Source organism: Pygocentrus nattereri, chromosome 1, assembly GCF_015220715.1.
Source record: "Pygocentrus nattereri isolate fPygNat1 chromosome 1, fPygNat1.pri, whole genome shotgun sequence".
Lineage (NCBI taxonomy): Eukaryota > Metazoa > Chordata > Actinopteri > Characiformes > Serrasalmidae > Pygocentrus > Pygocentrus nattereri.
Window position 1 is genome coordinate 22,002,833 of NC_051211.1, and position 18,231 is coordinate 22,021,063.

The 18,231-nt window shown below is 36.8% G+C and overlaps 1 protein-coding gene across 3 annotated transcripts; it reads right to left on the minus strand.

The window, feature by feature from the left end:
- Positions 1-3,738: 3,738 nt before the first annotated feature.
- On the minus strand, positions 3,739-17,732 carry LOC108443844 (cytosolic phospholipase A2 gamma-like). Of its 3 annotated transcripts, none has more exons than XM_037537212.1 (14): positions 17,674-17,732; positions 17,478-17,505; positions 17,107-17,227; positions 16,313-16,455; positions 15,083-15,281; positions 12,826-12,931; positions 11,815-11,955; positions 10,223-10,300; positions 9,386-9,529; positions 8,916-9,044; positions 7,409-7,480; positions 6,642-6,766; positions 4,932-5,094; positions 3,739-4,547 (listed from the first exon to the last, which is right to left on the minus strand). In XM_037537212.1, exons 2-14 carry the CDS (start codon positions 17,501-17,503, stop codon positions 4,369-4,371), a joined length of 1,626 nt encoding a protein of 541 aa, XP_037393109.1. In that variant the 5' UTR covers positions 17,504-17,505; positions 17,674-17,732; the 3' UTR covers positions 3,739-4,368. The 3 variants fall into 3 exon arrangements, with proteins under 3 accessions (XP_037393109.1, XP_037393107.1, XP_037393110.1); XM_037537210.1 differs by having other exon boundaries at positions 6,642-6,799; XM_037537213.1 differs by lacking the exons at positions 17,478-17,505; positions 17,674-17,732 and having other exon boundaries at positions 6,642-6,799; positions 16,366-16,455; positions 17,107-17,125.
- Positions 17,733-18,231: the final 499 nt, after the last annotated feature.

Sequence of the window (18,231 nt, forward strand, 5' to 3'; positions counted from 1 at the left end):
ATAAAATTATTTTCATAGTTGCTTAATGCTCAGCTGCAAACTGCTCCAGTGAGCAGCCAAAAGGACAACATCATCTGCATATAGCAGAGACACCACCCTCTGGCCTCCACACCCAATGCCCTCCTGACCTCGGCTACGCCTTCACACCCTGTCCGTGAATATCATGAACAGGAGTGGAGACAAGTCCAACACTATCACTGAATGAGCTTGACCTAATGCAAATTATGTGAACACAACTCTCACTCCAGGAGTACAGAACGTGAATGGCCCACAGTAGTAGCCCTGGCACCTCATATCCCACTAGATATCTTGGGAAACATGGTCGCAAGTCTTCTCCAAGTCCATTAAACACATGTAGACTGGTTTGACAAACTCCCATAGTCCCTCATCAAGCTGCGAGAGGTTGAAAAGCTGGTCCATTGTTCTTGTCCATCTTCATTGTTCCTCCTCAATCTTAAGTTCAACTATCGGTCGAATTCTCTTTTCCAGCACCCTGGCATAAACTTTCCCAGGGAGGCTGATCAGTTGTCACACTCCCTCCAGTCCCCTTTCTTGAAAATGGGGACCATCACCCCAGTCTGCTGTTCCCAATGTCCATGCAATATTGCAGAGGCACGTCAGCCACTGCAGCCCCACAACAACCAGAGTCTTAAGCGTTTCTGGGCAAATCTCATCCACGTCTGGTGTCTTGCCACTGAGGAGCTTGCCAACTACATCAGTGGCCTACACCAGGGAAATGGAGCCTGACACGCCAGATGCCTCTGTCCCTAACTCCCATGAGGGAGGCATGTCTCTCAGATTAAGGAATTCCTCAAAGTGTTCCTTCCACGGACCAACAATATTCTCATTTAAAGACAGAGTTTCTTCACTCCTGCCAAATTTAGCTTGGGTGAATCCACCCTGACTGTTTTTGAGTCACCAGACAGTTGTCCAGAACCTTCTTAAAGCTGACTAAAGGTCTTGTTCCCATGTGTTGGATTTCGCTTCCGCCACTATTGCTTCTGCCGCCTTATTTTGCCTGCCGGCACCTGCTGAGTCTGGAGTCCTCCAGGCCTTCCAGTCCCTAAAGGCCTCTTTCTTCAGCTTGATGGCCTCCCTCACCACCAGTGTCCACCAGGGGCTTCTTGAGTTTCAGTTAACTTTAAAGAGTAAAATCTTCAATGCTGTTTTGTTCCATTCTGAGATGTGAAATTGCCATGCTGTCATATTTAGGACTGTGTACATTCTGGTGTCCAGGGGCTGATAAGAGTACTTTAGGAGATCCAAAGCTTTTGCAAGTTTTTGTTTTGAGTGACAATTTCTGACTGAAAGATGAAAATTAAATGAACACTGACAGCTGCTAGTTAGCTCTGACCTCATTAACTTGCTAAAAATGGTTCACCAAAACAAGAATGACTGCACAAAAAAGTGTTAAAGCGGCATCATTAATTATTTCTTCACCCTATTAGAAGAGAAAATATGCACTGTGCATGTCAGTTACTCCCAGACAGGTGAACAGAACTATTTTCTTCAGCCAGTTACATGCAGGAAAATTTGGTTTGGCTGCCATGGTGACCAGTTATATATCAGGTGTGGTCAGAGCCACTCTGTCCACCCCTCTGACTTTACATAACACTAGCATCAAAATGATCAAAAACTCTTCCTTCACCACAGTATGTTTCACTACTTTGGCATGATCTTAGCTAATTTTGCTACTTTTCACTGTAAAGACATATAGCTCAGCTTAATGCACTAGTTATGTGTTTAGCAGTTTGATATAGCTTTTGACATAACTGTGCCAATAACATTTAAAAACTCTGGACACACTTTAACTGTCAAGGCATCACAGACCAGATTAGGTTTTGACACCAGAAGAGAAACAGGTGACTGTGTTTTTAACCATTGTGATTGTAAGACAAAGTTTTTAAGAAATATTATTTGTATTATTAACACAGTAATCACATTGCTGTTTATACATGAAGCACAGTATTTATAGACAACTCCTTGACCATAATGATCATCTTGTATTACAAATTACATAGTAGAAAATAAATGGCCATTTAAATACAGAGGGTGTAGTTAAACCATATTTTCCAGTTCACTAAAGTAGTGTTGAAAGGTTACATTTGTAATAATACAAATGTTGTTATTGTGTAAAACAGGTAAAATACTTCAACATTAGAGGTTTGTAATGTAGAATGCTAAGCATGTATTTGAGCACACCTCAGTAAATATTATAAAAGTACACAGAGCAGTACTGATTCCCAGATTACTGAGCTTGGTGACCAGCTTGGTGGGGATGACTGTATTGAAGACAAAGCTGAAGTCAATGAACAGCTTCCGAATGTATGCGTTCGGATTTTCCAGGTGGGTAAGGGCAGAGTGAAGATTTGTGGAAATGGCATCTGCAAACTGGAGGGGATCCAGTGATGGTGGAAGCGCTGCTTTCAGATGACTGAGAACCAAGTTTCTCAAAGCACTTCATCACAACAGGTTTGAGTGCAACAGGGTGAAAGTCATTCAGATATGCTGCAGAAGAACACTTTGGTGGTGGAATGATGGTTGCTGAAATCCAGCATGCAGGAACAACAGGTTGTAGATGTCGGTGAAGACTGGAGCTAACTCTCCAGCGCATGCTCTGAGGACTCTTCCGGGGATGCCCTCTTGGCCAGCAGCTTAATGTACATTTACTCTGGAGATAGTGTGGGTGTGTGGGGCTGCCATTGTGAGGAAGTTCACCTCATGTGTTGTGTTCAGCATTGCCCTGGTCAAAATGAGAACTTGCTGGCACTGCTGGGTGGGGGGGGTGGGGGGTGGGGCAGTATGGGAGGTCTCTGTAGTCCATAAAAGTTTGGATGCCCTTCCATATGCGGCGGGGGTCGGAGTTGTGGAAGTGCTCTTCAACAGAGTTGGTAGGCATGTTTGGCTTTCCCAATGCCCTTCGTCAGGTCTGCCCTGGCTGAGCTGTAAGTCTCAGCATCACCAGATCTGAAAGTAGCATTGCGTGGCTTCAGCAGTAGCCATTCATTTAAGGTTTCTGATAAGGAAAGATTCTCAGCTGCTTGACAGAGGTGACATTGTCAATACATGAGTTGATATATCTCACTACACCTGAGGCATATGTGTCCAAGTCCATGTGAGAGTCTGTAGTGGCTTCAGAGCAAAACAGACTCCAATCAGTGTTGTGAAACTGATGCAAAAGAGAGGAGACAGCCCTCTCTGGCCACATTTGATGAATGGCATATACTTCGGGAGCAGCAACAATAATGTTGCCTGTATTACATTTCCCCTAAGAAATCGATTTTCTGATGATTCATTGAATCGAATTGCCCTGCCTGATGTCTGAGACATTTTTATCCCCATGTGTTTTTATCCCACCTCCATAGAAAAAAAAAATTTAATAAAATGAACATATTTGAATTGTAGACACAGTGACCCCTGGTTCCTATCACCACCACTGTAAATAAATTGGAGCTGGCAAGTTTCTCTATAGTAAACCCTTTCACATCAAACCACTCTGAAAAGATTTTGCTTACATCTCACTCACAGAACTGGGCAGATATTTTGAAGTTTACTGGAATTTCCTACACGTATAAAACTGAAACAGTTGAGTGAGTAATGTCCATACCTATACCAATACCTAATACTCAGCTATTAATCATAAGACTTAGTTTCTTATAATTGAATAATTTAGAAATGACTCTAAATTATTCAGTAACTACTACGTAATTGACATATAAATTATATAGGAGTGAGGAATCGAAGAGTGGATAACTTTAATACAAAGTAACTTTAATACAAAGACTTTAAGCCAAAATGATACAGTAAAAAGAATCTACTTCATCTCAGCACAAGTGAAGATTCATAAGAAAGAAATACACCAAATTGGTCATGGTTATTTGATAATCTGTTGAATGTTATGTTTGTTGATTATTCAGATACAAAAGTTTAAATAGGTTTGAACATCTAATCTAATCATGTAGCTGTGCAAACATAATAAAGTAAGTGGACATACAATCACAAATCTTGAACATAAACATATAAACTCATAATTAATGTATCTTAAAATACCTGATGGTTTCATTTCATATATCATGTAGAAGTTCATATTTGTTTTATTTTTTGAGGATGATTTCTACTGTCAGTGTAGTAAAATAACAGCAAAGCAACTGAATTTCTGATTTGTTCATGATTAGTTATTTAAGATGTCATGGGTTACAAATGTCTTGTGAATTTAATCCTGTCTTCTGAACATTGTTATAAAGCAAAACATCATTATAAACTATCATCATTATAAAGTATTCCTGAAGATTGATTGTTCAACCAAGAAACACTTTCTCTTGAAATGCTAAGCTAATGCTGTGTTTTTCTTTGACTGTGGGGAAAACATCATATTTTTCCAAGCTTGGAAGTTCTCTTCTCCTTGATGACATTTTCAATCTCCTTGAGCAGTTTCTCCTTATTGTTTTTGATGTTCAATCCAGCTTTCCCCAGAAGATCTGTGATGTCACTGTAACTGTAGTGTGATTTGAAAGTGCAGTAACGGTCTTTCCACTTCTCAATTTCACCTGACAAAACAGAGGTTGACTGTCTTAGAGCACTGCTGCCTTTCTATTGCTTCATTTAGAAGATTTGAGATTAAGGTTTTGCATACAATTTGATGTTGCCCTCACATCAAAATGAGCATGAATATCGGAAGAGTTTTGTTCCAAAACACATTACAGATCCGTTTTAGGAATGTTTTTTTATTATATATATTACTGGAATTGAACTTTACTCATACAATAAATATCAAAGCTATCCTATAATTAATACCACCCTTATTATTATATATTTAACTTTTATATGTCAGCTGTTTTTTTTTTTTTTTTTCAAAAACTTAAATTACTACACATTGATATAAAGCTTTTTGGAACAGAGCACTATATTTATCCTCAGTATGCTGTAGTTACCTTTGCAGTTAACAGCATTGAAAAGAGGCATGTGAATCACAGTTGGAACTTTGCTGGAACCCCTGAACACATAGAGGTCCTGTGATTTTTCCAGATGACTTGTATCCACTTCAGGGAAAGGAATGTGTAGGTCTTTACACATCTTAGCAGCGCCTTCCACCGTCTGCAAGAAACAAAGAAAAATGCAATTCTGTAAAAATATGTTTTTCTGTAAGTAGAGGTTGACGTTTAGTGTGACTTTCTTTGGGTGAGAGTGTTAAGGTGGTACAATTAGGTTTAAAGACTTCATAAGATCTTTAAACTAGGGAATGTCAGTGGGTGGTTTTGCCAAGTGAACTGTGCCGTTGCTAAGTTTGCCACATCGTAACTGTTGATTGCAGGTGAAATATAGGCGTTTGTCCACTTTGTAAGGTTTTTCTAATTTGCTTTTCGCTGCTTTTAGGTATCTTTGCACTACATTTTTTGTACTTTTTTGGGCATTCAAACAGTATTGCACTGTTCTGATTTTAGTCAGTAGAGTAGTTGTTGGTTAGGGGTGTTACCCATCTGAGAACTTCATTGAACTGTGAGTAATTGTGTCTTTCTTATTGTGGAATCATGTACATTGACCTTAACTGAAGCAAGTGAGGCCAGCAGTTCTTTAGATGTTTGTCTGGGTTCTTTTGTGAACTTGTGGATGAGTCGTTGATGCACTTTTGGTAATATTTTGGTAGGCTGGCCATTCCTGGGATGATTCATCATTGTTCCATGTTTTCTCCATTTGTGAATAATGGCTCTCACTGTAGTTTGCTGGAGTCCCAGAGGTTTAGACAATGTTTTGCATCTGTATTTGTATCTGTTTAAAATGTGGCATCATGTGTCGCTTTTTGAGACCTTCTGATCTGTTTCACATTGCCAGACAGATTCTATTTAAGTGATGTTTAGATTCAGCAGGTCTGGCAGTAATCATGCCTGGGTGTGTCTAATGAACATGAACCCAATAGTCAACTGAATGATTTAGTAGCTAAGGGAGCAATTACTTTTTCACACAGGACCAGGTAGGGCTGAGCAGCATTTTTCCTTCAATAAATGAAATCCTCATTTGAAAACAGCATGTTATGTTTAGTTTGATGATTTGAAACATTCAAGTGTGACAAACATGCAAAAACAGCAGAAATACTTTTTCAAAGCACTACTATAAGACTCAAGTGCCCAGTTTTCTGTTTCTAGCATCAGCCGACAGGCCCTTCACAAAGATGGTGATGTTGTTTATGGACATGTACTGAAGGCCTGTGCTGCAAAGCTGGCAGAGGTATTAACCAGGATTTACAATTTATCTCTGTCTCAAGCTATAGCCACCATTACGTGTTATAAAAGAGTGGTGCTTTGTAGCAATGACACAGTTATAAAAAGGTTTCTTGTTGGGATATTTGAATGCTGATCAGAAAAAAGCAACTGGCAACACATTTAAAAATTAATATATTAAAAAAATTGTCAATCAAGTGTTATGTGGAAAAGCGCCCCATTCCAAATGCACTCTTAGGTGTGTGATTTAATCATAGTCATGTCATTATATCATCTCTGATATAATACGTATCCAATTTTCACAACACAATGGCTTTTTAAGTCAGCATTCATAAATGTCTATACAACTTAAACACTGCTTTCAGTATGTGTGTGTGTGTGTGTGTGTGTGTGTGTGTGTGTGTGTGTGTGTGTGTGCGCGCATACCTCAAAAGGATTGTCATCCACACTGAAGTCAAGGGAAATGATGAGGTCAATGTGTCGTTCTTGTCTCAGCGCTGAGAAATAGGGTGAGTTGAGTAACAGTCCAGCATCCTCATAATCTCTTGTCTCTGAGTGAAGGACACTGGGGTCAACTTCTTCCACTGATGACACAGTCAAACAACACATACTTTATGAGGAAAATCATGCTTTACCACTACATCACTGAATGATTTATTCAAAATTGACTTTCCACTTTTTAGATTTTCTCAACTATCTAGAGTGGTTATATTTCTAGGGTAGTTTCAATGTTATTTGAATTTTGAAGTCTGATGCAAAACTGAATCTTTTTGCCATTTAATCCATTCTTCTCTGTTAATAATGTAAATTCTCAATGTTGTCATTGCATTTATTTGCGATTAAATTATTTTAAAAAATGATACCCTGTTGCTAGGTTCAACAATATGCCCAACATATACTGGAAAGGGACTGATGGACTAATTTAACTAAGCTGTTAATCTTCATATGTATTGCAGTCCTGTTTTTGTCCAGCAGTGCAACCTGAACAGTCAATACTGTCTGTGAAAATTCAACACTGGGGATTTTTTTCTGTGGAACACAAAGTATTCCTTGCATAATTAGACATAAAACTGTGCAGGCAGTATACGTCAGTAAAGGTAAGGTTTATATGCATTAGTATAGTATGAAGACAAATTTAGCACAGACACAATGGTAAGAACAACATTAAGTTAACATGAAAGTTAATTTCCTACCCGTCATGTTGTTGAGATAGTTGTATGTTGTTCCCCAGGTCCAGCATACCACGTTTTTTATGCATTTAACAACTGAAAAATAAAGATGAAGATGAAATCTTGTTTGTTGAGATGTCATCTATCTGAGGTCAAACTTGAACTGGAAAGTTTCTTTAGATCTTTTCACAAACATCTACACGGAGTTGCCCCCTTATTAGGTATACGCCATACTTAACACAGATTGTACAAACCTCAAATTGTACAAAAGTAAAAATAATAATAATAACAGAAAGCAGCAGTTAATTATTTCTGTTTATTAACAGTGCAAAACATGATATTTGAAGCTTTACCTGTGTTAAATGTGATGCCGTCAACACATTCCAAAAAGTTGGAACAGGAGCATGTTTACCACTGTGTCTCTAATAAGACATCTTTTAATAATAATCTTTTCTTTTAACACTTAATAATCATCTGGGGACCAAGGACGCCAATTAAACCAGTTTTGAAAGTAGAATTGTCGCCCTTTCTTCCATTACATATGTCTTCATCTGTATGGGGCCTTCATTATTGTATTTTGCACTTCAAAATGCACCTCATTTTTTCAGTAGGAGGCAATTCTGGACTGCAGGAGGGCCGATCTAGCATGCACACTCTCTACCACTAGATAGGTTTACCTGTTAAACTAACAACTAATGTATACATTGACATCATTTCTCAGAAATACAGGATCTACATGATGTTCTCATGTACTATGTTATTCAAACTGCATATCTTCTAGATTAAGAGACCCTTATTAGTCCCACAAACAGGGAAATTTCACCTCTGCATTTAATCCATTCATGGAGTGAAACACCACACACTAGGGGGCAGTGAGCACATGTGCGGTATAGGTGGATAGATGGGATAGATGGGCAGCCCTATCCATGGTGCCCGGGGAGCAATTGGGGGTTAGGTGTCTTGCTCAAGGACACCTCAATCATGGACTGTCAGCGCTGGGGGTTTAACTGGCGACCTTCCGGTCACAGGGCCAGTTCCCTAACCTCCAGCCCACGACTGCCCCAATTCTGTGCTTTAATAAATAAATGACAGTTAATGGTGTTCACTGCTGTGGTAGGTTTGCTAATTCCAAAACAGCTCTTACAATGTAGGAACACAAATATTACAACAATAAATTCACATTTTTTCAATGCTTAACATTTTCTAATCTGATTATGTACCAATCTGATGTATTATTATTATTATTATTATTATTATTATTATTATTGAGATGAAACCCTAACCCTAACCTTTGAAAAATACTAAAAAAGTCAGGTGGTTATTTAAATTTTTCATTTGATGATAGCCAAACTGAAAAGAAGATACATAAATTAAATGCAAAGCTTGTCCGTGGCCACTCTGAGGACATCTGTTTTAAGAGAATTCACATGCAGAATTAACAATAGGTTTGAAAGTGAATATGTATAATTATGTATATCAATTAGCATTAAAGTAACAGGTGTATTGATTTTAAAAGAAAGGATTTACTCACCATCAAGCAAGTCACAGAAATAACTGCATACACGCAGGGTGTAATCCCTTAACTCTGTCGTGGAGATCATCCCTTCTGATGTCATCAGATTTATGGGAAGAGTCATCTGTCCAGTTTCATCATATTTATCTAAACAGAAAGTTTTTTTCAGTGTGAATGTGCCTATTTTTGTCTTTTCAAATGCTGGTATAAGTTAGATTGACTAGATTACATTTTAAGGAATGTATAGTGGGTGCTTATTGTGCATTATGACAACTAATAATACAAACATTAGTGGTTTTCACATAACAGACCTCAATCAGTACACTAAGAAACCTTCTCAAACCCTCCCTAAAGTAAACTGTTTCCAGAATAATGAAATTTATTATTATTAATCGCTAGCATTAGTTAAATTACTAGATATTAGCAGTGATGTTATGTATTAGGTTAAGTATGCCTCCTGGATTATGGGAAATGTAGGTGAATACTACCTTTTAGTAGGTCATTTACGGTTTTGCAGTGAACTGAAGGATCCTCATCTGTCAAGGCACAGAGGTGCAAATGCAGAAGTGCTGAGAGCACCTGACAACCATTCTGCACATCTGATGCATCTGATGTGTAGCTTTCTTCCATGTCTTATGGTTAAGGAAAAAACAAAAATTATTAGATGATAAATTGGAAGCAGCACTGCTGATCCTCTCATACCAGCACTACACAAACTAGCCAAACTAACAAACTAACACGCCACCATCATGTCAATGTCATTGTACCCAATAACAATGGTCAAAAACCAACTGTCTGCATGCTGAATTGTTTCTTCAGATTGATGGAGACTGCACACTTCGCCAGTGCATATTATATAGTAACTTTTTTTAACATTTCATTTTCTTAATAATGTTAATTCAGCCTTTCTTCAACTGTCAGAGCACCAGTTCTAATAGGTTTTCAGCAGAAGTGGCAGAAGTGACCAAGACCCTGGTTTACATTTTTATTCAAGTAAAAAGTAGAAAAGAACATGTTCCTTGATGGCCTTAAAGAAAAAAAATAAACAAATAAATGTATTTATTCAAACAGCATTATGCTGATTCGGCAAAATCATACAATTTATTGGTTAACATCAATAATCTGTACATTTAAAAACTATTGTTTTTTAACCAAGTCATATAGTTCTTGTAAGTAAGGCCATGGATGGGATTTTTTCTGATATAGTGTATTTACAAGCTTTTACAGATGGTTTAATGGTTTCAAATAGTTTCCTTAGGTGGCTAATGATTAATACTCAGATACCCTTGGTAGACAAGTGAATGAAGAGTGAGAGAGATTCATACATTTTATCAGATGGATTAGCTCCCAACAGATCTCCGTAGCAATCTCAAACCCTTCAGCCAGTGCACTGCCACACAGACCTGTAAAATTCCAAAGAAATAAAAATGGGAACAAAAAAAAAAAACATAAATTTAATGTTCATGCAGTGTAACTGCCATATGCAGTAGCATTTTATACCATGTCAATGGCACAAATGATAAACCAGCAGGACAAGAATCTAAAAGTTGTTTTTTTCCAAAACAAACAACTTGCAATATTTAACAGATTGCAATATTTAATGCAGGAACATTTAGCTCCTATGGAATTTACAATGCAGTGTCAGCACCAGGCTAATAGTGGTGCACATTGTACATAGCAACAATATTTAAACACCAGAATTCATTCTGCTGCTTTTATGAGCATTAACTTCATGAGTAAATACAAGAGAACTAGTTCCAATGGCAGCCATATATGCACAAGCCATAACACTACCTCCACCATGCTTGAAAGATTAGATGGTGTGTCTTGGCTCTATTCCATATTCTTCTCTTTTTATCCTTCTTCACCTTTGTCTCATTTGTCTATAAATTGATATTTTTTTATGTTGGCAAACTAATTTTCCTGTTTTCTGAGGTTTAAAACAGGTGTGCATCTTGTAGTAAACGCTTTGTAACGAAGCTCTGAAGTGAAATGAAATCTCTTCTTAATCAGTGACTTTTACTGAAACACATCTAACACCTGGAGTGTGTTCTTCATTTGATCAGCTGTTGTGAGCAGGTTTTTCCTCATCAGAGCTGCCTCCTGTGCCTTTTGATGTTTCTGAACTTGCCAGTGCCTTCTTTTTTCTTTAAATTATTATTCTAATTTTATTTTTGTTTATCATTCTAATGACTTCTCTTTCAAAATATATTGTTTCAATAATTATGTGGCTTTTAAATTAGAATTTGAATTATTTTTGTGTTATGTATAGCATTTAAAAGACTAAATGACATTGCATAAAAGGTGCTATATAAATAAACCTTGCATTGCCTTGCTTTTCTTTTTTAAGAATCTACCAAGTAGTTGACTTGGCTACACCTAACATGTTTGCCATCCCTCTGATTGTTTTGATTTTTTTCAGCCGAATAATCACTTGCTTCACCAGCAGTGACCGCTCTTTGGACTTACTGAGAGTTAACAGTGATGTATTCCAATTGCAAATGCCACAGTTGAAATAAAAAAATGGGGGTCTGTGTTTGAAAATGGTTAGAATTATTACACTGTTGCTGGGCTTGGACATAAATACCTGTGATATCACCAAAGAAAGTGCAGCATACCCTCAAATTAAAGCTGAAAATCTGCATTTTTAATTCAAATTAATATTCAAATCAATGAGCTGTTGTAGACTGCTGAAATAGCAATAACTTTGTCAATGTCCAGATTTTTGTGGACCTGACAGTAGACAATAATAGGCTTAAAGTTATGCAATTTAAGCTCATAATAATAATTTCTTTTAAAATACAGTATGGTAGACTGTGTTAATGTTCAAATGCACTTGAACTGCATTTAAACAGAAATAACTTTGACTCATTAGAAAACTTGCTTACTTTAATATTTTTAACGTGGTGTTTGATACCTTGTAAATACAGCATGTCCATCTCAGGCTGGTCTTTAATCTTCTTTCCATTCTCAAACTGACTTCCCAAACAGGATGAATCCACAAAGGCTCCAGTGAGAGAATAACCTGACTCATCTGGAGTGATCTCAAACCAAGGATCTACAAACAATGGGCAAATTTCTTCTTAAAAATAACATACACAGTTTTCAATAAGATTTTTAGGTAAGAACAGAATCTACACATTAATAACACGTCATGAATTGGATTTAGACTTTTAGACTTTTCTTAAACACGTTTAAGAAAAACTTTGGAAGACTTTGAGTTTACATTTACAGCATTTAACAGACGCTCTTATCCAGAGCGACTTACAAGAAGGGCTTTGTCTATCTAGAGAAAGTATCTTTGCTAGTTACCAATAGCTTAGAGAAAAAGACGGTCCTGAGCTCAGATACTGCTAGAAACAGAAAGTCACTGTAGATACCGAGAGAAAAAGGAGCAGAGTTGAACACAGAACTCTGTGCCATGCAATACAATACAATAAACTACAATACACAGTGCATTCAACAATAAAGTAAACTACAAAACACACAATATGTTGCAAACAATACTTAATTCAATGCTCATTTAACTGCTGTGAATCAGGCCCAATGTTCATGTACTGTAAAGCTAAACCATGCCTCTACATGAGACTGCACAATGTACATAATGAGCCTCCACACAATTGGAGATATTAAACTGGAACTTAGACAGTTTTGATCTTATAGCACAAAAACAAACTCTTTTGAAGGAGACTCCTGCCTTGCCCCACTAATACCATCAGTTGGTCATTTAATCAGGAGAAAAAAGAGGTGGGGGGCATTTTTGGGCTTATTCACAGAACAAGTTACTCAAATAATAATATAATTTTATGCTATTCTTTATTTAAAATAATAATATTCTTTATGATAAAAATCATCATTTATAGAGCACTTTTTAGCGTTGCTACTCTCTACACATTGATGACATACAGTACATACACAGAAAAAGTACCTGCTTTCAGTCTTTTATGTTTACACTGTTTGTCAATCACAGTGTAAATGGGATACGGGTCATTGGCGTATTTACTCCTCTGCTCTGTGAGTTTGTGTTCATCAATCTGTAAAATACAGAAAATACAGACTGATGTGTTTTGAAGTATTAATGTAAATCTTCACTGACCTGAAAATACTATTAGAACATTCTGCAAAACTGGTTTAACATCAGAGTTAAAAGCACATTTCAGGCTTATAACGGACTTTTAGACTAAAATGATTTTGCTTTGAGTGATCCTACCACTATTATGTTTATTTTATTCAAATACATGACTGAACTTTTTGCTCATTGTCTTAAAGTAAATGATTGATTTTGTCTCTATCAAAACAATCATAACACTACCAAAACCTTTCTGAATGTTTTGGTCATGAAAATTAGCTAATTTTGAGCAAAACTCAAGACTATTAGCCAGTACATGACAAGCGCACACAGCTATGAACAGTTTTACACACATAAAACCATAATAGATTTCAATAAAGCACAATAAATTTTACTGAACTGTAGAAAATGTATTTCAGTAGTGATAATTATTAATATTACACATTGATTGTTACACTTCAGGAGACATTTACTTCAAAACAATGGGATCTAACTGCTCACCATGTGGTCATGAGGAACAGGAATGCAGTCTCACTTCCTACTCTAAAAAGCAGGGGTGTGGCTAAAATAAGGCTCTGCCTGTGGACTAAAACTTGGCAGCAACATGAAAACATAACAGAATTTTTGGAAATTTGTTTTTTGTATTATTTTTATTTAAAAACTAAGTTGTGATGAATCTAAATTGTTCAACTTCAACACAAAAAGATCTTAAAAAAAAAAAAGAAAAACAGAAAAAAAATTTAATATTATTTTCCCAAATATAAAATAGAAGAGTTGGGCTTCAGACAACCACCTCCCAATAGAAAGTACTGTAAAAAATGATGAGTTTGTTTAAGACTGGTGTTTCTCCAACACATGTATAAATTATGGGCTTCTTAATACTGGTGGGGCAGGAGGCACTATAAGCACGGGAGTTGTATTGTTTAAAGAGAAGAAACAACAGTGATACCCAGTGGAATCCAACAAATGCATCTTTCAAAAAAAGTTAAATGTGTTTCTTACCTGAATAGACAGAATAAAGAATGTAACTGAATCATTTATCAACTGAAGAAAGCATAAAAGCTAGAGACTGGACTTCTCTGGTCTGAGTTTGAGTGTTTCATTGATGATCTGCCGCTGCTCAAACTGTTTGAAAACTAAAAGATTTGATGGAAGAAGAATGCTAAATTGTTTACTGAACAGAGGTGGGAACCTCTTGTTTATTACTGATTTTATCACAAACATATGTGCAGCTGCTCCTCTAGTCCTGCTTTGCTAATAAAAGTTTGCAACATTGTAATGTTGGGCTGGAGAACTCCAGTCCTGGATGACTGGATCCTTGTACAATTTGGTGATTTTCCTGTTGAAGCACACTTGATTCAACTCATCAGCTAAATATCATGAAATTCTGGTAAATGAGTATAAAAAGATTGTTAGCTAATATTCATTAATTTTTTTTAGACTTTTTTTTCTCCCATCTCTCTGTTTGCTCCTGTGTGTTATTATTTTTACGGCTACTTCCCCTTACTTATCTGTATATAATGTGTTGATGCTCCAAAATGTCACCAATTATATTAAAAAAGAATAAATAAAATGTCTAATTATATGTTGCTGAGCTAAAAAGGTATCTCCCTTTTTTCTTCATATCTATTTTGATGCATTATTTGCCACAGAAGCTCCCCTTCATGTTATGTAAAAATTTCAAAACAAATGAAAAGCTAAGAATATTTTTTCTCTCTTCCGTAAATTTACCAAGACTTCTTCCTTTCTTTTGGTTTTTGCTTTTTGGCCGAGTGCATCCTGAATTTCATTTCAGTTAAGAATTTAGATTTTGGTGTATTATTAAATACTGGTGATCTTCAAGAGCTTAAAGTGAAATGAGAGCGATGTCTTGACCAGCATCATTTACACCTATAATACATATAATTAACATGCTTATGGTTTATTCCACAAATATGTGGGTAGACTGAGAGCCAGAGAAGGTGACTGTATCATGTAACCAATCACAACAAGTGGTTTGAAAATTTATCAAAGAACCACTGAGATAACTCAGTGGATGAAGCTAATCAGAGTACTGTGTATGGGCCGACTTAATTAAATATCCACACACCTGTATACTACTGCATTCTATTCTCACCTCGTTCACTGAGTTAGACACAACCAGAGCTGCCCACACGTCTGTCAGGCTGAAGTTGGGTTTTTCCATGTATTTCCTCAGTTTGTGACACTTGTCCTGGCAACTGACCCTGCCATGAGCAAGCCTCTGGATGATGCTCTCTTTCACGGTCTCCAGTTTGGTAGACCAGTCTGGTTCTCGGTATAAGGACGCCATGCACCTTCCGAAGACCAATGAAAGAAACAACAATCTTTATTTCCTGACATTTTATACACTTATTTTTTTATTCCATTGTGACAAAACATGATAAGAACCCGGACTAACAAACTCTGACTGTAAGTGACTACACAGTGGGAGTGATTACTGAAATACACCAGACTCAGACCTTTAGAAGACAGTGTTAGCTTGTTTTGCTCCAAATGCTGGCTTCAGTGGTAAGTGTGTTTTTTCACACTTACCATATTCTGATGTTTCCATAATATTATTTAAATAAGGCATTATACATCTGTTCACATAGCTTTCTTTCTGGCACTGTGTCCCAGCTATTCGGACGATAAGGTTTACATTGAGCTTAATGAAAGTGAATGTGACTGCCTCATAATAAGCGGAAATGAGCTTTTTTTGTGGCTGCCTGATCATCACCAGATCATGAGTTTGAATCTCAGCAATGCCACAGCCAACCCAAAGAAGGAAGTGTGCTAGCCTTCATCCCCCACTAGCCTGGGAACATCAAGTGACCTCGAAGAAGGAACTGGTAATGACCAAACTGGTGGGGACTCAGAAAACTGCAACTGCTTTCTTTTTTTAAAGATTTTATAGTGGAATGTAAATATTTAACACTAGTCTACATATTTAATATAACTTTATTTTGCTTTCTGATCTGTAATTTTTATTTTTGTTTTGGGTAACATCTCTTCCACCACCACATTTAATATAAAGCACAAAAATCATAATATATAGTCTTATTGTTTATGCTTACAAGTGCATGTAGTATATCACTGCTATCATATAAATGTTGGTTTTTACTTTTGTGCATCATTGAACTCCATCTGTTAAAATTTTATGATGAACTGACCAATAGAAATGATCCAAAATTACTTTGGAAACAATTTGGTTACATTAACTTCCATTACAAGACAAGAATGTTTTTATTCCCTTTTTCTGTAAAGTTATCATCCTGGAGATTTAGAATTAATTTGGTATAAATGTATGGATATAAATAAATAATCAAAATGTGTTCTGTGTCACTACCAGGTAGAGCCTGAAACTCCACTCAGGTACATGATGCAGTCAAGAAGTCTCACTTCTTCCAGCTGATACAGTGATCCCAGCAGTCCAACCATCGCTCTCAAACCTCCACCAGATCCCAGCACTGCGATGTTAGGCACCTCAGCCTGCATTATTGAAACACATCTATATTAATTTCATTTCAAAACAGACGTCCCAAAACATCATCCATCAGATTCACCAGTGGGCTATTATAAATGTTACCAAGGCTGCTGGCTAACTGTGTACGTTTTTAGCACAAAGTATTTATAGACATGCTGTAATTTTAACATGGATGATGAATAAAATAAAATTTAAAAAACACTGAAAACATGGGAGTTAATACTTTTTAAATTAAAAAATTCTAAAAAAAAACTTTAACTTAGTGGTTCAATTTTTACTTAAGGAACATGTTAATCAAACCAATCACTTTTACAAAGTATATTTATGGTGAGGTAGAATTGATATTCTGAGTATATGGCCTTCTAGTGATCACTGTGGCCAAAATTTGTGTGTGCCCAGTTCAACTCTGTATTCCACCTGGTGTGAAGTTGATCTGCGGCATGAACCTCACTCACATTTTCATTGTGATTATGGTCCAGAGGAGCTCCAAGGCATTGTAGTTGTGTACTAAATTATGTTCAGGCCTAATGTTAATGTGCAGGATACAGCTGGAGTTACTTTAAAGGTGTAAGAAAGGAATTATTCATAACAAAAACATGCTATTATAGCACAGCATAATTTAATAGTGCAAACTAAGGGATATAAATGTGCTTTACCTCACTGCAGAATATGCCATGCTGCCTCAGGCACTGTAGAACAATCTTTCTCCGTCTGATCACATGTTGACTCTCGGCTTCATTCAGAGAGTGACCAATCCTCACCTTGCTGCTGCACACACTACATAAGAGTGGGTTAAATGGGTTAAATCTGTGATTCATCTATAATATTTGCATGTGCTGAGTCTCTCTCTATAGGTTTTCTACAGCTGTTAAATCATTGAGCTTATCATATATAGCTCTTGGACTGCCTGACTGACAAAAGCACAGGTAGACAGAAGCATTCATAAAATACATTGCAAATACTTGCAACATAACGAAGAGTTATTTTATAATCTGACTTCAAGTCATAGATGAAAATAAACAAATACCTTTCACAGTTTCTGATCTGGTCCATCACTGGAAAGAAACAAACATTAGAAGTATTCTAGAAAATATTCCAGTCACCAATCAATATTCAAACGAGCAGATATATCATTATATCACAATGAATGAAAATAATTTTTTTTAATTATATATTTTTTCAGCTAATAGAGAGAATGGTTAATATAGTCATCTGTGAATTACCAAAAGAACGCTTTACTACAGTGCAAAGAAGAGAATGAAACTCAAACCATCATATCAGCAGCTTTTCCACTTACAAGAGAGGAAGAAAAACTAGCTTTCTTTGCACTAAAATGACTGGTGTGCCCACAATTACATGATTTAAATAGGAGTTCCTGTTGAAAGTATGCCACAAAGAATTAAGGCAGTTCAGAAGGCAATGTGGGTCCAAAATATATATATGGTATATATGGGTACATGGCTCTGTGCTATGAGCCATTCAGGCCCTGTACAAACAAAGCAGGAGTTTGGTTCGCATGGCCGGCAGTAAGTCAGATTCGTTCCCAGTGAGAGTTGGACTCCGTCAGGGCTGCCCTTTGTCACCGATTCTATTCATAATTTTCATGGATAGAATTTCTAGGTGCAGTCAAGGGATGGAGGGTGTCCAGTTTGGTGACTTCAAGGTCACATCGCTGCTGTTTGCAGATGATGTGGTCCCATTGGGGACATTCGTTGGATCAGTTTGCAGCCGAGTGTGAAGCAGTACCTCCAAATCCGAGGCCATGGTTCTCAGGCGGAAAA